The sequence below is a fragment of the Lampris incognitus genome, chromosome 9 (genome assembly GCF_029633865.1).
Source record: "Lampris incognitus isolate fLamInc1 chromosome 9, fLamInc1.hap2, whole genome shotgun sequence".
NCBI lineage: Eukaryota > Metazoa > Chordata > Actinopteri > Lampriformes > Lampridae > Lampris > Lampris incognitus.
This window is the reverse complement of record NC_079219.1, coordinates 24,477,715-24,500,716: the sequence shown is the minus strand read 5'-3', so window position 1 is coordinate 24,500,716 and position 23,002 is coordinate 24,477,715. Positions and strand designations below refer to the sequence as shown.

General features: G+C 44.4%; 1 protein-coding gene across 1 annotated transcript in view; it reads left to right on the top strand.

Moving 5' to 3' along the window:
- Nucleotides 1-3,382, top strand: part of LOC130117841 (low-density lipoprotein receptor class A domain-containing protein 4-like) — a 46,799-nt gene extending 43,417 nt beyond the window's left edge. Inside the window, exons 3-4 of the mRNA XM_056286085.1 lie at nucleotides 1,267-1,317; nucleotides 2,593-3,382. Of these exons, the coding sequence (XP_056142060.1) occupies nucleotides 1,267-1,317; nucleotides 2,593-3,156 (615 nt within the window). The 3' untranslated portion in view covers nucleotides 3,157-3,382. The remainder of the gene's footprint in view (nucleotides 1-1,266; nucleotides 1,318-2,592) is intronic.
- Nucleotides 3,383-23,002: the final 19,620 nt, after the last annotated feature.

Here is a 23,002-nt window from a genome sequence, read left to right as displayed (position 1 = left end):
AAGAAAACGTCCAATTTAAATATGTGTTAACTGGACTTCACGACACAGCAAATGAAGAAATAATCAGTCGGGGGGTGAACAATTTCAGAAGCCACTGATGATGGAGGCAAAACTGCAATTATTTGATAGCGTTGGTCCTTTGTTGTGGTTTTCATCCTATTTTTTAATACTGGGGCTGTCTGCCTTTTGTTGTCCCCATATTGTGTTGGGCAGGATTTGGGTCTTAAGCCAATGTGATTTTTTTTTCTCCCTTCTTTGTAAAGTTGCTATCTCTTCTCGTCTTCCTTTGTTGTTAGGACACAATCTGTATTGTCAGTTATGTGGTCTTTCTGTTTGCGATCACACATCAAAAGAACTTCCAGATATCCACAAATTTCTTTTTGCCGCTGATAGTTTAATTTAGTTATCAGTAAAAAGCAGCAGTAATGATTTGTTAATGTTTTTCTTCCAGATTACACTTGGTAGTGTTGTACGTAAACTTGAATTTACAGTCCAATTTAAAATGTAATACATAGACACATTTTCAAAGTTCTACTTCCAATAATGTTTAACTATAAACTTGTGTGTTTTTATGTGTGTGGACATAGGGCTGGGCAATAATTCAATGTTATCGGTTGTCGTATTTCGATGGTATTGTATCAGGATGAAATTCTGATACTATCCTATCGTGATGCACAATTTTGTTGTCTAAATTAATAATGGCAAGCATCTATTACCTAAAATTTCTCACAAAATGAGTATGAATGAAGTATTTGAGGGAACCTTATTTGAAAACTAGTTTTAGTTTAAAAAAAAATACTAAGATTATCAAACAATTCAATATGAAAAACCTCAAATAGACTCTTAAATATGGGTTTTTTGCACATTAGCAGATATCATTATTAAATATTGATATTGTGCAAAATTCCCAATGATTATTATTATATCCGTATTTTCCATATTGCCCAGCACTGTATTTTTTTTTCTCCATTTTCTTCCCAATTGTACTTGGCCCATTACCCCACTCTTACCCACATCTGGATTCCCACCCGCAGACACGGCTGTAGGGACGCCATACCAAGCCGGAGGTAACACGGGGATTCAGACCAGCGATCCCCGTGTTGGTAAGCAACAGAATAGACTGCCGCACCACCTGGACGCCCCTCCCCAGCACTATGTAGACATGTATACAGCAGATTGGAGGTGTTTCTGCTGTCAGTGTGTGTGTTTTGAAAAATCATTTAGCATAAACCTCACCTCCCCTCCCCTCTCTGTCTTGGTCTGTAGGATGGGTGTCTGTGGCCTTCGGACAGTGGCTCTCGACAAGGTGCCTCTGAGGTAAGACTACCGCAGCTGACCCCTGTCACACTCCGGGGTCTGTCTGTCACCTCCGCTGCATGGAGGCAGATAAAACAGGGCTGCAGCAGACCCTCCGCGGAGAAGGAAGACAAATATTTGTTGAGGATCTAGCAAGAGAGAAAGTAAATGGCGGGGAGAGGGGGAATATGAGAGGGACGTGGCAGAGGAAGAGAGAAAAATGGGTAGGAAGAAGGGCAAGCAAAGGGAGTGGGGAAGAGAGAGAGAGAGAGGAAGAACGGCACCGAGAAAAGGAGGAAGCAACTGTAGTGACGTTACACTACCCTGAGAGGCCCAGAGAAAGGAAAAAGGCCATGTAGATACAAACACAGAGGGAGATGGAGCGAGTGAGAGTGGGTGGCTGATAGATGCTGGGAGAGCAAGGGATGCAGGGAGGGGTGTGTGTCTTTCAGCCTGAGGGGGGGGATGCTTTTTGGTGCGTCATTAATCACCAACACCTCCCCTGACACTGTCTAGACAGCCGTCTGGGAGCTGCCCCGCTCTGCTCTACTCCGCTCCCCTCTGCTTCTCTCGCTCTCTCTCGGGCCTTTTTCCTCTATCCTTTCTATTCCCCCTACCTCTCAATCTCTATACTCTCCCATCCTTTCTCTTCCATTCAGTTTCCTCTCTCTCTCTATCTTTCTCTCTGTGCTATTTTTCTGTTTGTCATGTGACCAAGACACATCAACAGGGAACCAATATTAAAGTCACCACCATTAATTGAAATCTGTTTCCTCTGATAATGATTTGCAGCAATAGAAATGTGTTGACATTGAACAGTGTTAAAGAAGTAAGTGCAGATTTCAAATAAAAAGGATTGCATATGACCATCATCCATGAGAAGTCAAGTAAATGGAAAGACTTTGACAAAAGCTTGATGAGAAAGTTGATGTGTTGGCTGTTTTAGGGCCAGACAAATGCCACCAGGGAATACCGTGAATACTTTGGTTCACTGCACCTTTTTTCCACAATTACACTTTAATCAGCCAGCAGCTAATTGTAGCGTAGTTTGATGTCACTGATCCTAATATCACCAGCAGGCGCCGTCATTCATCTGACCTCGGCTGGATGTTTACTGGTTACTCAGCTTGGTTACACTCAAAGAAAAATAAACCCTTTCTAACAGATAAGAAGAGAAAATATTATAGTATAACCACTTCTTGTACTATAACCATTAAAATTACTTGTCTCTACAATAATTTAACCAAATGTTGTTGCCTGCTCACACAACAACTGTTTCTCTCACTCTCTCTCTAGGTGCTGTATGCTCCACAGGCCAGGGAGCGCTTCACAGCTCCCTCTTTCATGCAGCGAGACCGCTTCAGCCGCTTCCAGCCCACCTACCCCTACCTGCAGCACCAGATCGACCTGCCGCCGACCATCTCGCTGTCCGACGGCGAGGAGCCCCCGCCCTACCAGGGGCCCTGCACCCTGCAGCTCCGCGATCCAGAGCAGCAGATGGAGCTCAACCGCGAGTCAGTGAGGGCCCCGCCCAACCGGACCATATACGACAGCGACTTGATCGACATGGGAGGCGGAGGCGGGGTCGGGGGAGGAGGAGGAGGCGGAGGACCAAGGCCGCCCAGCAGTAACTCGGGCATCAGCGCGGCAAACTCGAGCAGTCACGGACGCATGGAGGGCCCTCCGCCGGCATACAGCGAGGTGATGGGGCACTACCCGGGCTCGGCGTTCTTTTTACACCAGCACAGCAATAACCAGAGGGCAGGGCAAGGGAGCAGGACGATCCAGCAGCAAGGCCAATCAGAAAGCACAATAGTACCTGCCAAGGCCAAGGATGGCCAACCTGAGGACCTGGTGTGAGAAAGAAGGGGAGGGGCTGAGCACCTGAGACTCGAGTACTACGTCTCCTCCTCCTCGCCCCTCTTTCGTGATCACCTGTGAGGAGTGGTCTCTATCTTTCTCTCTGTAACTTTTCTCTATATCTTTCTATATATCTGTCTTTCTCGCTCTCTCTTTCACCTCTCCTCTCTCCACACTCCCATGCACAAATAAATATCAACCTTAGCTACAACAAAATAAGGCAAGAGAGAAACCAAGCTTTGTTTTCTTTTCCCTTTTAGTTTTTATGAATTCTATATCTAGCACTGCTGGGGCGAGGTGTACGCACTGTGGGGAGAGCTCTTTTCCCTGGCTTTGTATCGGTCTTTCTTTTGTCTTTTAATAATTTCCTCCACGTAAGAAAAAAAAATTACTACTACTAGCACAGATTAAAATGACACACCTTTTGTTTGTTTGTTTTTTTTTGTTGTTTTTTTCTTCTCTCTCTTATTTTCCTGGGATGGCACTGTCCCAAGGACCGAGGATAATTTCTTTTCATTTCTTTGGGACCGGGATCTGTGCACAAGCGAGGACTGAGAATCGAGAAACTTTAAGAACACGACAAAGCATAAAGACTCACAAATCCAAATCTTAGTGCCAAGGTTCACGAGGAAGCAAAACAAGGGAGGAAAAATGACTTGTCTAACATTTGAAAACAAAACACAAAAAAGAACAGTCATCTTAAAGTTGCACTATCTACTTGTTGTAAAAGAAAAGAGGGAAATGATGCTCTATGTATGTGATGATGACGATAATGTGTCCTTTCGTTCTCTTTTTGGGTTGTTTTGTTTGGTTCCGTTTCATGAGTGGACTGACTGACTGACTGAACTTTGGCCCCAAAGTTGTTTTTTTTGAACAGTTGGGAGCAAAAAGTATTATAAGCTTTTGTCCTTATGTTTTTTCGAAACCGCAAGAAATACTCTTACCCAGCCTATGACATCCCTGTCTGCTTACGCCACAGGCACAGTGAGACTTAGTGAGAGAACGACCTCGTCCTCCTTCATACCTGTGTCCATGTCAGCCTGTTGACAAAGAGGTTTGCTCTCCACTGTGCCGCTGGATGGATAGACCATTTCTTCTTCCTCTTAATATATATTTCTTACAAAGCTTTACATTTATTTCATTTAGTGTTTCTCGGATCAATTTCAGTAAAGTAGTTCTTAAACGCTCGCATAGAACCAGTAATTTCCATCAAAATTGATGCAAATAGGCTTATTCTTTTTGGTCCTCAGACAAATAATAGAAGGAAACATAATTAAACGTTTGACCAAGAAACAATTGGGAGACTTGAAATTTCATTTTCCATTCTGCTAACAAGCTGAGTTTAATGACCTTGAACGACTCTCCGTCTTATTGGTGAAAGCACGAGTCTGGCCCTGATTTAGTTTAGTTTCGGTAAGTCGTTTCAGGAGTTGGACCACTCACTGTCTAATGGTAATATGGAAGTCAGGGGAGTCGCCTCCAAAGCAAAGAGACCACATATCTAATTGTCCATCCAGCAGCTTGGTTTGAGCAAACCCTGCTCTTATAAACTCCATCCCAACCTCTGAGTACCTACGGCTAGCTGTACTCTCTGCATCCTCCTCTTCCTTTTCCCGCTTTCCCTCAAACCTCTCATCTCCACATGCACAGTGCATTCTGCCAACAGTCACACAAACTGAAAGTTCACCGCCATGGAAACAAAGGAAGGAAAACAAACATGCAAGAAGGCTCGACTCTCCATCTTTGCCTCATCAGAAACCACAAATCAGACAGTACAAATGAAGATGTTTTTTTTGTTTGTTGTTTTTTGTTTTTCTGCATCCGACGCCACCAGACCAATCAGGTTTAATGAAACTGTCCATGGTCAGAAGTCAAGGGCTACAAGGAGGGTCCTTTTGTAAAACCTTTATAAAAAAAAAAACTAGCCTTTTTCTCTGCTCATTGTTGCCTTCTCCTCTGCTCTTGCGCTTTCTCTGTCTCCCTCTCTCCGTCCGTCTCTCTCTTTCTCTCTCATTAGCATTTCGGAGTTGGTTCCTCCAGCGTTCTAACGGTGTTTTACGAGCTGTCTCTCCATCATGCTGTGCTCCATCCCTCCATCCATGTGCAGAAAAAGTGCGTTCAAACGATGCAGAGTCCGCTGAGCCCTTTAAAGTGGAGACTGGAGCGGAGCCCTTGTTTGGCAATGTGCTAGTGCAGTCTTCTCCTCCCCCCAGTGTGTGTGTGTGTGTGTGTGTGTGTGTGTGTGTGTTTGCGTGCGTGCGTGCATGCATGTATGCGCTTTCATGTATGCTTGTTGATTTTGTGTGTGTGTGTGTGTGTGTGTGTGTGTGTGTGTGTGTGAGAGACATTCTGCCAACAGAGAAAAGCACTTAGTGTTCCAGCAGGAGCTTTGTGTGTGTGTGTGTGTGTGTGTGTGTGTGTGTGTGTTTGTAGCTGAGTAGATATTACTGCGTTGGAATTTTCAGATTCAAGGACATATGAGTTATTTGGCAAGGATCATGTAAATCCCCACATTATTGATATCAAGTTTATGTGGGATCACTTCTGGGGAGCCTCTTCTTTTCAGCAGTCAGTGATACACAACGGTGACGATAACGTTAGTCATAACAATGCTCAAATAAACAAGTATGTCGACGTTTTCAAACTCATGCCGCCCATACATGAGACGAGTTGTAGTGAGGAGCGTTTCGGAGGTGTCACCTCAAGCAACAGAGAGGCCTTAAAGTCCGCTGTACACCCCACCCAACTCGTCACGCTCCACATGTGGTATCACGCCACAAAGTTGACCTCTCGAGTTCCTGTTTGCTATCAAGATGTAGAAGTAGAGCTAGTGGAGGTGTTCAACCACAGCTCCCCTCGTATCTGACTTCTAAGAGTCTTCTGACATCATCATGGTGGAAAAAGTTTTTTTCCGTCAGTTCTGTTTTTGAGATTATTAGGTAAAGGTTGAGAATGAAAACCCTCTGGTTCTGTTTAGTTATCACCATATGTTTAGCTGTACGTAAGTATGAACGTATGCATGTTTGTATCCCAGTTGTCCATTTCCGGTTAATCTGTCCATTCGGCCCTACTGTTTGTGTGTCTGTGTGTGTGTGTGTATGTGTGTATGTTAGGGTGTGTGTGTGTTACTACATCGCTGCTGCTATCGCTGCTGCTGCTACTATTGTTGCTACTGCTGCTGCTTGTGTGTCCGGTCTGCTTTTCCTCTGTCTCCTCTGTTTCCCTCATCGGGTAGGAAAATCTGCGAATCATGGATGTGTAGAAATCTCGCTGTCCACAGTCAAAAGCATAAGCAAAGAGGTGAAAGTGCATGTTTTGTCCTTGCTTTGTGTTGTTTTGTTTGAATTTGGTTAACAATGGACACGGCTAGAAGCATAATATGATATGATCCGTTGCCTCCTTTTCATTTTAACATTAAGCTCAAACGGCAGATGAAGTCAGATGTCAACAGGAGTACAGTCGCTCACCATCAACACTCTTATGCTTTTGACTGTAAGGACCTGCTGTTTCACATCAGCACTTCTCCCCTCCATCTTATCTTCCCTCTTTCCTTAACGTTTTCTTGGCTCGTTCAGTCTACGTAGTCATATCTTGTAAAAGGAGGATATAAAGATGAATTTTATGTTTTTTACAAGGAGGTTTGCATGTTACTATTATGTGAGTTAAAAAAAAAGGTGCCTAATGTTCATGTTTGAGCAGACCACACCGACGTCAAATCTTTGTTTGGAATCCTTACAGACATTCTTTCCGAGGCTGATTGACAAGTCCGAGAATAAAACTTCCTCCAACACGGATTTAATTGAACTAACTCGGCCATGTTTGCCAAACTTTCATCTCTGGCCTTTTGTAACCCGACAGACGACATTACTCACATGCTGCTCGGTGCAGGCACACTGTTGGCAAATGGACGCTATTGGTTTAAATGTACCAGAGACACAGTTGACCTTGTGGTGGAGAAGACGAGACGCAGGTCAGGTCGAGCTGTAGAGACCAACAGGTTTAATCAACAGTTAGGATGCCGTCAAGCTCCTTTTAGACCAATTAAAGAAGTTTGGATACCCCGGGGCCAGGAATGTTTTTTGGGACCAAGCTGGCGTGCTGGTCCTGTGGAACACTTTGTTCCTGGTTGGTACATGAATCGTTTTTTATTTTTTTTGTTTGTTTGTTTTTGTTTTTTTTGTTTTTGTTTTTTGTTTTTTTTCGAGCAATCATGACTCCACCTTGTTCCTCATTGTTCTCGGGTCAACTGTAAGGTTGTCAGTAACTGAGTGTACTTTGCTCTAGTCTCCCCAGAGTATTTTGGAGGGGGTTGGTTGAGCCTCCCCACCTTCACACCCCCCCACCCCACCCCCACTTTTTACCATTGGTCGGTTCCATTGTGCCAGATAGGAGCAATCACTCCCAGGAAAGCAGCTGAAGCCATTTCAAACAGTGATTTGACCCACGTGTGGAGCAGACATAGGAACCCACTTGCACTCAAAAAGCTCCCACCTTCGTTGTGCCTCACTTCCAACGGTGCTTTTTTCAGTAGTCTTTGTTTGTTTGTTTGTTTGTAAGGTGCTGTATATAACTTGAATATATTATGCACATATCCTACCCAATGGGTAGAAACCACAAAAAAGTGTTGTGAATAATGTAATATAATGTATAGACAATATAAGAATTTTAAGAGGGCAGCATCAAATTTGTAAATGCCTACAGTAAAAATGTGCTTTGTCTTTTTTTATGAGAAAACATGGTTTGCAAAGTATGCTTAGAAATAAGGTTGCAACACAAATACAAATTACTACTTATAATATTTTGCTATAAAAATAGTCTGCTATAATGAGGATGAAATAACCTCTGGATTAAGGAAGTTGTTGAAAATGCTATTAATCACTTGTTTATTGGCTTACTCTTCTAAGAACAATTTCACAGTGCTTGCCATTATTTGGGTACTGGCAAATGGTGTTGTAGTCACCACACTCAGCTAACACATGAATGGTTATATTAGACAAATATTTACAAGAGAAAATGTTTCATCCGTTGGAAAGGTCTTTCCACAGCAGATTTTTCAGCGAAACCTTTTTAACTCGCTCTGTAAGTCAGTGAACAAATGTTGGATCGTAGGAGGGTTTGGAGAAGCGTCCCGACTACGACCACTGCACACAAGATCTGTTGCCAGTTACTTTAAGAGAAAAAAAAACAATGCATCTATATATTCATGTTCTTACCATATTTTATTTATACACTAGTTTTGTATATCTGCCAAAATGTGACAGTCAAGATTCATGGTAACTAACCGTAAAATACTGAGCACATTAACTATTGCTATAGATCTGGCTCAAGATGTTACGCTTTGGTTGTGTCAGTCATAACATTTCATCTCCGGTAGGATCTGTCGACCAAACAGGAGAATACAAATTGCGAGCAACGTAATCTGAAGAATTTTTTTTTGAGTAAACTGTGGAGAGACAAGATAAGGTCATTCCCTTTTGTCCAGTTTCGAGAGTTGCACCAGCGTCAAAAAAAAAGTGTAATGAGTGGAGTCGAATGATGAATGATGCTGTTAAACAAACTGTCCTTTAACCTTTCTCTTCTTTTATACATTGCAATGTTATGTGTGGCACAGTATATTGGAGCAAAATTCATGTTTAATCCGCAGCCATTTATTTACAGTATGTACTAAAGATAACTCCACTGTACAATAACTGCAGAGCATGTTCATTCTTACCTATAGACAGTGTACATAGCAACGCGCCATCTTCTTCAAAGCACCAAAATGAGTGGCAGTTGTGTAGTTTTTTTTTTTTTTGGAGAAGTCTGTTGTAACTCTGGCTGGAGCGCCATTGGCTCTTGTTCTTCTTATTAGACCTTATGTCTTTGTTTCCTGCACTAGCTTGAAGAACTAACTCGGACTCGGACTAATTTTTTTTTCCTCCCCTGCTGCGCGCTTCCTCTTTCCACTTATCAAAAGTCTGTACTCAACTGCTGACAAAAAGTAGCTGTTTTTATTGTTCCAGATTTGAGTAATAATGATGATAATAATAACAATGATAATGTCTCAACAGTTTGGTATTTTCTGTCTTGACAGTTACCATAGGACTGCTTCCATCATGGGTTTTGTAACATCAGTTTGCTTTATTTACAAAATGAATCCTTTTTGTCCCACCCTCCCCTCTGTGCTGAAATATATACATCTGTATACATACAGTACCTATACGGTGTATATATGAACACACGGAGGTAAAATTGTTGTGTATTTTGCCTCTTTTTATTTAAGCAATTGTGATGTAATAGGTTTTAGGCCTAAGGTCTGTTATTGCAATACTTTTACAGAAAAGAAGAAAAAAAATCAAAAAATGTTGCTCTAAGTGCTGTTGTAGTCAAAGATTTTATGCTTGTACTTATGCTGTAGTCAAACTGCAGCGTAATGAATAAAACTTTAAAAGTGATTACTTTTGTTTGTTTTTTTTTTCTTGTGTAATATTATAAAGAATAGGGGTGCTCGTATCTGATGCATATTAGCCTGAGCCTTACTTTAAACTCCTCCCACATGTATCCTATTCATTAGACTTATACTGGGCAGAGTGGGATGACTGGAGCAGATCAACAAGTATATCTGGTTTATCTTGTGTGGTGAAGGTTGAGCCATGTGGCACCAGAATTTGAAACCTTCTTGAGCTGGTTTAATGGCTTAAAGAAACCATCTTGAGCTGGTTTAATGCCTTAAAGAAACAAAGATAATTAAAAAAAACTTGTAATGAGTTTGCACAGTAACACAAAATTAGGTTTTGTTGGGTTTTTTGTTTGTTTGTGGTATATCATGTTTATTCTCAAAAACACAGAGAACACAACCATACATGGTACATGTAGGGTTTTTTTGGGGGGGGGGTGGATTTTTTTCTCCCCAATTGTACTTGGCCAATTTCCCCACTCTTCTGAGCCATCCTGGTCGCTGCTCCATCCCCTCTGCTGATCCGGGGAGGGCTGCAGACTACCACATACCTCTTCCGATACATGTGGAGTCGCCAGCCAGTTCTTTTCACCTGACAGTGAGGCGTTTCACCAGGGGGACGTAGCGCATGTAAGGATCATGCTATTCCCCCCAGTTCCCCATCGCCCTGAACAGGCACCCCGACTGACCAGAGGAGGTGCTAGTGCAGCGACCAGGACACATACCCACGTTTGGCTTCCCACCCACAGACATGGCCAACTGTGTCTGTAGGGACGCCCGACCAAGCTGGAGGTAACACGGGGATTCGAACCAGCGATCCCTGTGTTGGTAGGCAACGGAATAGAGTGCCATGCCACCCACATGTAGTTTTACATCGTTTTCCCCTTCAGTCACTCTCCCACCCATTTCTTCCTCTAAATTCCCCCAAACACTGAGAACAAGTAGTTCTGCCTAATTTGTCAAGTAGCTCTTTACAGTATTAATAACTCAGAGTATACACAAAATAAATAAATACGATGCAGGAGCGTGTAAAAGAAACATAAATAATGGACTAAAAAGGAGCACAAGGTAACGAGTGAGCTATGAATCTATAACTTCAATTTATCAAAGTGATTTATGATCGGATCCCAAATGGATTTGAATTTCTCAGGGTGTCCCCTCAGCAAAGACTTATTTTCTCCAATTTTAGAACACTAGATCCTTCAACGACATAAAGGAATTTGGGGAATATGGTGATTTCCAACCCATTAGGATTCTGCTATGTGCCAAAAGATTTGAGAAAGCAATTATGTTTTTGTGTTTATTTTTTAAAGTTTGATCTTTTTTGTCTTGAACACCAAAGATGCGCATCCAGGCATTAGGTTGGAGATTTAGATTGAGGGACTCTGATAAGACTTTGAAAACTGTATCCCAGTAATTTGTCAATTGTGGCCATAACCAAAACCTGTGTGTGTAAGATCTGCTGGTCAAGTGTGACATCTACCGCAGCGATCTACTACATTTGAATACATTTAGGAAAGTATGGCTCTTAGAGTAGTGCAGGCCATGCAGTACCTTGATTTGTAATATATTTAACTGTGTACACAATGAACTTTTATTAGCACTAATTAGGGCCTGGTTTCAAATTGAATCTAGTAGACTCACGTCAATTTCTTTCTCCCAATCCACTTTGATTTTAAGTGTTAGTCTCAGTAATTGAGTTGATAATTTGATATGTTTGGGATACAAAGCCCTTTACCTCTGGAGGTGTGTTCAGTGTTGTCTCATATACTGAGTTTTGTGGTGAATTGGGAAAATTGGGGTTGTTAGATTTAGCAAAATGTCATACTTGGAAATAAGGGAACAGACAGGATCTCATATGTATCCCCGAATCTTCGGAAAACCCCACCAATGCATAATTGACCAGTGTTGAAAATACCATTTTTAAGCCATAGAGAGAATGCAGAGTCCAGTCTGGGTGGAGGAAAAGGTAATTATCATGAATAGGAGTTACAGTGGATAAATGTGTGAAGCCAAATTTTGTAGGAAACTGCCAGAATTTCCAATGTTGTAGTTACTATTGGGTTGGATGAATATTGTCTTGGGAAGAGGGGCAGTTTAGAAGGCGCCAACGCTATAAGGGAGGAACAGGGGCAAGATTTGGCTTGCTTTAGACACCAGCTTACTTGAGGGAGCACAAAATTAACTTTTTAACCCACATGGTGCAGATGTGATGATTCATGCCAGGCAAGCGATGAAATGGTCAGATCTGCATTATGTGGATGCACAGAAAACTTCTTTCCTTTTTCTACACAAGTTTATTCTGATTATTTTTGTATAAGGAGTTTTCTGGCAGGCCAGGGCCAAATGATTCATACAGTACTATAACATAATGAAATGCATAAAACATAAGCTGCTGTATATTTCAACGGTTTATTTATAGAGCGGCCCATCTGGTAACTTGTCATGACACTCGCATTGGAAGGAGGCAAACCTAATGTTCAGAGCACTTAGCCTCACTTACAAGAGTGTACAAAGAAGGGGGGACCTTGGCACATGCCTCATGTCCTCTCCACGAACTTTCCTCTGAATGAAAATTAAAAAAGAAAAAAAACACCCTGGGGAAGAGGCTCGGAAAAGAGGAACCATTTCAATACTGCTTACATTTCCCTTTCCTCGCCGCTCATCTTTCCTGACTAAACCTATATTCTAGCCATCATAATGGTGGTAGCATAGGAATTCATGCTCCCACAATACAATACAAACTTCATTAATCCCAGTAGGGGCAATTTGTTTGGAGCAGCTTGTACACAAAACATAGTAACACGGAAACAAACAAGTAACACAAACAATAAATAATAACACTCCAGAGAGCTAAATGTGGAATAAAATCTACAAAATCCACAAGTAATTAATAATATTGATAGGCTAGATAAACTTGGTAAACAAAAATAAAACGATCAGATATTTAAAAAAACCACTATGGGGCATTTAGTAGTGGAACTGCAGAGGGAATGAACCATTTAGAATAACAGTTAATTTTATAAGCAGGTAAAACATAACAGTGCCTTGATGGCGACAGAGAAAACTCACTTACGAGAACATTGTCCAGATGTCCAGAAGAAGCTAAAATACTTGCTTTCTGGAGCACTGTTGGTTGCAAAAAGAATTCAGATCTTCGTTTCACTCCAGTGATCTTAGAACAGATTTAAACAATGCTGTTCAAGCTGTTTCTGTCTTTCACCGTGAGGCTTTGAAATCAGCAGATAAAAGAAAAATTCAGAACACTCTCAATAAAAGATTGATAAAAGCAACAGATGACGGGACTGACAGAAAAGGAATTTAGTTTGTGGAGAAGGTGAATTCTCTGATGCCTCCACTTCACAATAGCCTGTGTTCACATCTAATATAGGGTGATCATCAATAATAGTACCCAGATATTTGTATGATGTAACCAGCTAGTCCTACCCAGCTAGTTTACCGAAAAGGAGGATGAGGGGAAAGGGATTCTGCAGCTTTAGAATATTGGTGGTTCTAAGGTGTGTACCTCTTAAAGGTTTTTTTTTCGGGAAGGAGGAAAAGCCCTAGAGTAGGCCCAGATCATCAGCTCCTTCCCAGCAAACATGCCTCTTTGGGGCCCATGTGTGGCCACTGCGGGTAGGAACAGAGGGCCCACTGTGGGCAGCCCACTGTGGGCCCCATTACCGGCATGAAATGCGGGGCACGTGTGGGCCCCACACTAAAGGCCCCTGGTGGAGCCCCAGTGGGCTGCCCACACTAAGCAGAGTGGGCCCTCAATGGGACCCATTGTGGGCCCGCAGCATGCCCATAGTATGCCCACACTTTGGGCTGGGAGCAGTGGTCCCACACGGGCCCATAGTGCCCCATCTGTACCTGGTATGCTAGTGACATTTATTGACAGCCAGCTCAAACAAAAAAATGAAGAAAATATAAATTATACGAAGAATTTATTGAAAATTGGAAACAATTGGAATTGAAAAACAAAACTATATACCAAATTAAATGCTTTTATAAAACAGAACAACATAGGACCACATTTGAACACAATAAGAACATTAAATCTAAAAAAAAAACCCAAACATTAAATCTATTTATTTTTTGCTCCCTCTGCTCCTTCCTCCGTCTCTATCCCTGGCATTTCTGAGCCACATTTTGATGGCAGCTTCCACCTCGGATGCTGTGGCCCAGCTGCTTTTTGTCACAGCATCTGAAGAAAACAACAATTGAAATGTAAGTGCACAGTATGAGTTAGCCACAGGTGGAGCATTTAATCTAGCCTGGGATTCCATTCACCTGTTGGGGTAGAGGCAAATCTCGAACAGAGATGTCTCGAAACCTGGGCAAGTAAAGCCAAAATTATCTGTATGTGACTGTGTTTTTTTATTTAGGTAAACTGACACTTTGATTGTTCTGTGGACTCAGGCGGGGCCAAATTCAAATTAAACTACCCAAATACAACTTCTTGGGGTATTTAAAGTAATGAGGATGGGCACCACCTCGTGACCAAGCCCAAACTGAACCAGGGCTATAGGCTATATTTACTTGTGCGCTGCTAGAGTGATGGAGTGTGTCAAGTTTATTACTGCACACATGCACAACATGTCAGATGTATTGCAGACTATATGAGACGACAATAAGCTGTTGTGTGTGTATGTTCGCTAAATTTCTGATGGTTCAAAATTATTAAAATTGTAAAGTTATGAGTAATAGTTAATCTGTAATTAAGTTGGTTAAAAAAACAGCATGAGCTGCTCTATGGGAACATTTAAGGGACAAAAAATTAACAAAAAAAACTAGTGTTCTTTCTCTTAATTATAATATGAAACAGCTACGACAAACCAAAAAGTTGAGACGGTACTTGTCTTGTTGGATGGGCAGTTTTAGGTAAGTATGGGATGGACCGGTTATACCTTGACAACTTGTTTACATTTTACTGTCATTTCTACGGAGGTCTGACTATATGCAGCAATGGGCATGGGCGGTAAAGAAAAAAGTTTGAGTATCACTTACCCTAAAGCAGTTGTAATCTTAAAACTTTAACTGTACTGTCAACAGGGGGTTGACCTCAAAAGTCAAAACTGCTGTGGGCCCCGCATGGGCTAACCCACAGAGGGCCCATGTGGGCTTACTGTGGGCAAAACCACAGTGGGTTGCCCACAGAAAACCCTCATGGGGGCCTCAAAGGGCAAAACTACTGTGGGCCCCGCATGGGCTAACCACATGTGGCCCATGTGGGATTAGTGCGGGTTTGTCCCTGCCGATATTGCCCCACAGTAAACCCACACCTACCCACAGTGGGCCCGCAAGGGCATGTTTGCTGGGTTAGTCTGAAGATCTTTTACGCAGATAGTAAACCAAATAGTATCAAAGGACACTATCAAGAGAAAGGTGTTGTATTATGTTCCAGAAAGCCTTTCCTTCCTTTTTCACCCATTTGCATTTGTTGATTTTGTGATCTGATTTAAGGAAGCACCAAATTAGTAAGTTGAGAATCAACTGTGTTCTGCCCTCTGAGTCGCACTTCCTCTGGGAGAAAAGACAGGTGTTTGTGGAGCTTTGCAAATGAGGAAGCCTCTTGTGTAGTGGACTGAAAATTTTTTTTATTCAAAGTCTTGGACACCAGAGGTCATTGTGACTCACTTTCTGTCAACTCCAGAGTGTCCCATAAAATTAGATTTACACGAGCATAATGGACAATTTAAAATGTATGAACGAGGTGGTACGGCAAAGTGAGACGATGGCAGCAAAACCTTCAACTTTAGGGTTTTTTTTTTCAAGCACTTCTAATGAACTACACAGTGGGCCAAGAGAACCCTGTAGTTTCTCACACACACACACACACACACACACACACACACACACACACACACACACACACACAAAAAACACTATAAATGTTTAAAGATAGGACTAATGTTCTATAATTCAAAATAGTTTAAGTTTTAACTCTGTTAAACTGTCTTTATGCATGCTCAATAATACAGGGAAGAAAATCACAGAAAGTTGGATCAGTTCATCTGGACACGTGTACTAAGAGACTTACATGAGTGATAAAACATTTCTCTGTTAAATTGGCAGGTATTTTTTAATTCTTTTTTTTAAACCGTCAACATACATAATAACAATAGAAGACAACAGAATCAAATGAAGAATGGATAAAATACAATGATGAGCAGTCTCAAACAGAAAGAAAAAACACATCTAGGACAGAGAAAGAGAAAAAAAGACACAAGTATATAAAAGCGTTTCAATCCATTGAAAGGTCGGGACCACACAATCTCAGTTGAAATGGTCAGGTTTATTGCCTTTTTGTTTCCAGTCACGACCTGCACTAGCTGCTTGCCGCTCAATTTAAATCATAAGACCCCCCCCCCAACTTCTGCCAAACACCTGCCTAAAAACCCTTAAAAAGCCCACCCCTAGTAGTCGTCTAGTTCCCATATCGGAAAGCCTATATGCTACATTGCCCCCCCCCCTTCAAAGAAAGCATTCGTCCCCAAATTTGAAAATCTCTGTGCAGCAACTCACACTGATGGCTCTGGTAATCTCGAACACACCTGGCCCCTCGAACCTAAGAGACAGAGATAGCCAGACATAGGAGAGTGGGATAGAAATCTGGAACTTTTTTTTTGTCTCTCTCTGGAACGCTTTTCTTTGTCTTCAAATCTCGGTTTCTTCAGGTATTCTTGAACAAAAGTAGCACTGGGTTGGGATGACGTTTTTGCTTTGATCTTTTCAATGTCCCCCAGTTTGTCGTCTCCTTTTCCTCCTCTGAACTGACCCCTGCTGGCAGTTCAACCTCTTCATCCATTTCTGTCCACGAAGGTGCCTCTGACTCTGCTTCATCCCAAGCTGCCATCGCTCCTGCCCCACCCAAGGTCCAGCCAGGTGTCAACCGCCATGGTATAGGGCCCTCGTGGGACGGACTCTGGATGTTGGTAGTTCCAGTCATCCCTAGGGACTGGGTCCACCCCTCGGTTATGCTCTGACTCAACTTCCCTCTCTCCTCCTCTGTATGGGGTTAGACAGTCTTGGTGAACCACAAATTTCTTCCGCTGTCCACTTTTCTGTACTCAGTACACTACATCGGACAGGGCTTCCAGTATAGTGCATGGCCCCTCCTAATGACTCACTAGTTTGGGGCATAAGCCTCTCTGGCGCCGAGGACAGTGTAACCACACACAGTCACCTGGCTGATACAGCTTTCCATGAGCATGAGTATTGTACTGTTGCTTCTGTCTTTTGGATTCTCCTTGGATGTGGTTTTGAGCAAACTCGTGAACTCTCTCCATCCACTCCTGGATGCGCTGTACATACTTGGGCCCTGCTTCTCCCAGCTCTTCTCCTGGAGGGCCTCCAAACAGGAGCTCCACCAAAGTGCGCAGTTCTTGGCCGAACATAATCGACACTGGAGTGCGCCCTGTGCTCTGGTGCACAGCACTTCGATAAGCCATCATCAACAACTGTAAGTAGTCATCACAGTTGCGCTGGTGCTTCGGGATGAAGAGCGACAGTTGAACCAGGAGGGTTTGGTTGTATCACTCTACCATGCCGTCACTTTGGGGGTGCAAAGCCGTTGTGCATGTGTCCTTGATGGGTTGGAGATGGCACATCTCTTTGAACACTTGACTCTCAAAACTGCGACCCTGGTCACTGTGGATTTCGTCAGGTACGCCAAACCTTGTGAAGAACCCACTGACCAAGACTTCAGCTACTGTGGTTGCTCCCTGATTTGGAATGGTGTAGCTCTCCGGCCATTTTGAGAAGTAATCTATGGCAACCAAGATATACTGGTTCCCCTTTTCTGAGAGAGGCAGGGGGCCAAGAATGTCGATGGCCACTCTTTCCATCCAGTCCCTCACATTATATTGCTGCATCTCGGCCTGGGGGTGCCGTGGTGGGCCCTTTCTGGCGGCACATGCATCACATCTCCAGCATCAGCTGTCTACATCACTGCACAGCCTAATCCAGAAGAACCTCTGTCTTACATGTGCCAGGGCTTTGTTGGTTCCAAAGTGCCCTGTGGTGGGTAGGTCATGCGTTAGCCTGAGTATCTGTGTATACCTGAGTAGTATACCTGAGTAGCTGTCCGGCCACTTTGAGAAGTAATCTATGGCAACCAAGATATACTGGTCCCCTTTTCTGAGAGAGGCAGGGGGCCAAGAATGTCGATGGCCGCTCTTTCCATCCAGTCTCTCACATTATATTGCTGCATCTTGGCCCGGGGGTGCAGTGGTGGGCCCTTTCTGGCGGCACATGCATCACATCTTCGGCACCAGCCGTCTACATCACTGCGCAGCCTAATCCAGAACAACCTCTGTCTTACACGTGCCAGGGTTTTGTTGGCTCCAAAGTGCCCTGTGGTGGGTAGGGTTGTGCGCTAGCCTGAGTATCTCCTGTCTGAGGGCTTTTGGTGTTATCAGTTGTGACACCACCCTGCTTCCACTGGAGGACTTCCATTTGCAGTACAGTACTCCTTCTTTCACTTCCAGGCAGCCCCACATGGCCCACAAACTCTTCACCAGCTGGCCCTGTGCAGCCACCTCACACCCGGGTGGACGTTTTCCAGCTTCCACTCCAATACAGGTGCGATTTCACTGTTATCAGCCTGCATCTGACCTACATCTGCATCTGTCTTTCAGCGTTAAACTCTCTAACCCCACAGGGATGCCTTCCACAGCCCGCAGTAACTGATACTCTTCCTGTCTCTTTCCCTCTCTCTTTTCTGGAATCTCTTCCTGTCTCTTTTCCCGTCTCTCGCAGTTTGTCTCGAGACATGGGCAGCGGGAAAGGGCATTTGCGTTTCCATGAAGCCTCCCAACTCTGTGCTGGATCTGGAACTGATATTGTCTGAGCTGTTCCAGCCACCCAGTGAGCTGACCCTCAGGGTGTTTGAAGTTGGCCAACCACTGTAGGGAGGCGTGATCTGTGTCCTGACTGTGAATGTCTGGCCATACAGATAGGGGTGGAAATGTTCCGTGGCCTTCACCACTGCTAACAGTTCACACCTCGTCACACAGTAATTTTGCTCCGACTGGTTAAGGGCTTGGCTGTAGAATGCCACCATCTGCTCCCCGCCCCGTCACCTGTAAGAGTACTGCCCCCACTCCTTCGTTGCTGGCATCCATATCCAGTATGAAGGGACAGTCTGGTAAGGGGTAGGCTAAGACTGGGGAGGTGACCAAGGCCTCCTTTAGTGCAACGAATACCCGATCGCACTCTTCTGTCCACTGGAACGGCTTCACCATCTCCGCCTTGTGTAAGGTGCTGGCAATGTCTGCGTAACTCCTTACAAAACGTCAGTAATAGTTTGCCAGGCCCAGGAAGCTCTTCAGCTGGGGGACATTCACTGGCTGAGGCCACTCTGCCACCGCCTTGACTTTCTCTGGGTTGGTGGCTATTCCAGCACCACTGACGATGTGCCCCAGGTATAGTGTTTGGCGCTGGAAAAAATGACACTTCTGAGGGTGGAGCTTTAGGTTTGCCTGCCACAGTCTACCTAGAACATCTTTCAAGTTTGCAAGTTCCTGTTCAAAGGTGGAGGCGGGGATCAACAAGTCATCCAAGTAGACTAGGCAGGCAGATGCAGGTAGACCCTCAAGTATCGTCTCCATCAACAACTCGAAGGTCGTGGGGGCATTAGAGAGGTCGAAGGCCATTACTTTAAATTCCTAAAGCCCCTGTCCCAATGAGAAAGCTGTTTTCTCCCTCGATTCGTTGTCTAACTGTACCTGCCAGTACCTGCTTCTCAGGTCAAGCATAGAGAACCAACACAACCCAGCCAGGTTATCCAGGGCATCATCCACGCGGGGGGTGTGCATCCTTTATGGTTTGAGTTTGCGAAGGTCCACGCAGAACCGGGTCAACCCATCTTTCTTTGGGACAAGAATGGCTGGTGATGACCACGGGCTTTTGGATGGTATGATGATGCCAGCCTCTCTCATCATCTGCAGCTCCTGTTCTGCCTGTTTTTTGTGGATGGGCAGGCGATACGGTGCTTGGTGGATTGGGCAAGCTTTGCCCATGTCTATGTGATGCTGGACAGCTGAAGTGCAGCCAAGGTCATCGGGCCTTTTAGAGAATACGTCCATGAACTCCACCACTAACTGCCGCACCATCTCTCCTTGCGAGGTCGTGAGATGGTCACCAGCCTGATTACACATGGTCGCTAGGACCTCTGGAAGAGGGGTTTCAGGGACCTCCACTGGAGGAGCTAGCACTCCTATCTGAGGTACCTGACCAATCACAGTGATTTGGAAAGTCTGTCCCCCCAGACCCAACATGAGAAGGTCAGCTTCGAGATCCAGATGACTTTTTGTGGACCGAAGGAAGTCCAGCCCCAATATCAGGTCATTGTGTATGGGGGCTACCCAGGCCTCCTGTTCTACCCCCACATCTCCTATCTGGATTTTCAAAGCTGTCTTCCTCTGGCTGGCAGCGACCTCTCCAGTAGCTGTTCGTAACACTCCTTGACAGGGTTTCATCTGTTCCTGTATTTCTTTTTCACTATGCTTATGCCTTGGTCATTGTCAACTATCTTTATTGTTCCTCTGTGGGGTCTCTTCAGTTTGGACCAAGCTCTTCCCCCTTGTGCTTGGTCCCTAGTATTCCCCCTGGTCTTTTGTGGTGAAATGTTCCCGTTCCTGGAACCTAGGCCCCTTCCTCTTATCACAGTTCCTGGCCAGATGCTCAACACTCCCACAAACCCAGCAAACCAGTCACTGTCTGATCCTCCTGGCCCCCCCACTCCTTGTAGCTAAGACCTCTCCAACAGCAAGCACCATAGCAAATAAAAAAAAATCAAATCAAATCAATTTTATTTGTATAGCCCAATATCACAAATTACAAATTTGCCTCAGTGGGCTTAACAGCAACACAACATCCTGTCCTTAGACTCTCTCATCGGATAAGGAACAACTCCCTAAAAAAAAAAAAAACCTTTAACAGGGAGAAAAAATAGGAAGAAACTTCAGGGAGAGCAACAGAGGAGGGATCTCTCTCCCAAGACAGACAGCGTGCAATGGATGTTGTGTTCACGCAATTTACATAATACAACACTGAAAGAGGATAACAGAATCATAATGGACATAAAATTTATGAAGAACATGATGCACAGGATGCCAAGCAGTGTCCACATGCCAACGGAACAGTCCAGGACCCAAGCCACGCAACCAGCATCATCATGTAAAAAAAGAAAAACTTTTGTGAGGAGAGGAAGGGCAGGCATCATCCAAATGGCAACCACCATCACCACGGAGACCTGGGAGGAGAACTGACTGCACATGCACGCGAGACTCACATGACACCATTCAAACACAGAAAAGAGAAAGGAGAAGACATCATTCAGAGAGAGAGAAAAGACATGTTAGAGAAGAGAACAGTTTGCAATAGTCATTAGCCATGTTCAATTAAGTCATCAATTAGTCATAATCTATACTCTGTAATCTATACTCGATAATCTCGTCGGCAGAACAGTGGTTGGTAAATTCATTTAGACAGACAACCAACCCGCCATCCAGTACAGGTTGTGAAGCACTCAACTTGAAGGCAACTAATTGTAAGCTAAGGCAAAAAGATGAGTTTTAAGTTTGGATTTAAAGGAATCAGCAGACTCTGATTGTCTGATGGCAGCAGGCAGGTTATTCCACAACAATGGCACCCGATAGGAAAAGGCCCTGCCACCAGCTGACTTCTTTTTAACTTTGGGTACACACAGGAGCCCTGTATTTTTAGCAGAGAATCCATCCTCTTCGGCAGGCCTGGTTGGGGGTGTGGCTACCCCCTCCCCGGGAGAAACAACTGTGGCATATCATCACAGTACTGGGTGGCCGTGGTTCTGTTTCTGTGGATCACTGGTGTGTAGTTGTATGGGGGGGGGGGTCATCATTTTCTGATTCTCTGTAAGAGCTCCTCCCACAAACCGTTCATTGGCATTTTCATAGGGGCCACAAACCAAGCTCGACTGACTGGGTGGGCAAAACTGGCTGTTTTCTAGGTTCATTGCCCTTATTAAAGCTCTATCAGGCATTGTAGGGCGATTTGACTCCCCAGGATGGCGTCTTTACGCGGACACCATGGCATGACGTCGCTTCCGGCCAGGGCTCGCGCGACGTTCCTCTTTGTCTGCGGGATACCAGCGATAGTGTAGCTGGAGCGGTTAACATTTCCCCGTTCAGCCCAATAACATTGTTTCTACCTCCATAGCGATGGTGAGTGCCTCTCTCATTGCCACAGAACATCTGAGTTGAACCTGTACTCTCAGTTTACTGTCATTTAGCCCATCAATAAATTGTTCAGTCATCATCCGTTGTTGCAGTTCATAATTAGATCCAGGGCAAGCTAGCCGAAACAGCCTCTCTACCTCACCCGCGTATTTCGGCAGGGACTCGCCTTGCTCCCTCACTCTGTGTTTGAACTGAATCGTAGCCACTGCAGCTTGGTTTTCTTCTACATTGCGGAAGGCTAGAGCTTCGCATAGCATGTCATAATCACATCGCCTCTTATCTCGGTAGGCTAACTAGCACTGACGTAGCATTCTCCGCTAAACTGACGGCCAAGTAAGCCCCTTTATCTTCATGTCCCCATATGAGTTCACTCACAATCTCGAATTGCGTTCTGATAATCTCCCAACTGGACTTACCCTCATAGGTAGGGGGTTGTTTGCGAGTGCGGTGTCTTTCCCCTTCCTCCCCCCTGTCCCCTCTCGATTCCGGGACAGCCTGGCTGCTCAACGGCCGCTACAGCAGGGGTGCTATGACGAGAGGGTCTCGCACCTGTCTGCTCCATCTCCAGTTCGGCTAGGAGGCGTTTGTTTCTTCCATTAGTTTATCCAGTCGTGCCCGTTGGCTACTTGGCTGTATTACTACTGACTCCTCGTCCTCCTCGCCGATATCGTCCATCTGAATCTCCCGTCATACCTCGGACTACGCGCCTCCATAGCTTGCTCCTAACGGCATAGCTTCTCTCCGCCCGGCGTGGATTCCCAGTCACGGATCCCACTTCTGACACCAACGAAGCATTTCGATCCATCGAAAGGTCGGGACCACGCAGTCTCAATTGAAACAATCAGGTTTATTGCCCTTTTTTGTTTCCAGACACCCCCGCACTAGCTGCTTGCCGCTCAATCCAAATCTTAAGACCCCCCACTTCCGCGAAACACCCGCCTAAAAAGTCCACCCCTAGTGGTCGCCCACCCCTAGTGGTCGCCTAGTTCCCATATCGGAAAGCCGATATGCTACAATACGTCTCCCTGCCTGCCGCCCAATGACTGCTGGGATCGACTCCAGCATCCCCGCGACCCTGACAGCAGGATAAGCGGTTTGGATAATGGATGGATCATGGATAATAAGAAATTCACTTAAAAACGTTAAAGGTATTGCATACGTTCATTGCTTGATAGCTTTTTTGTTT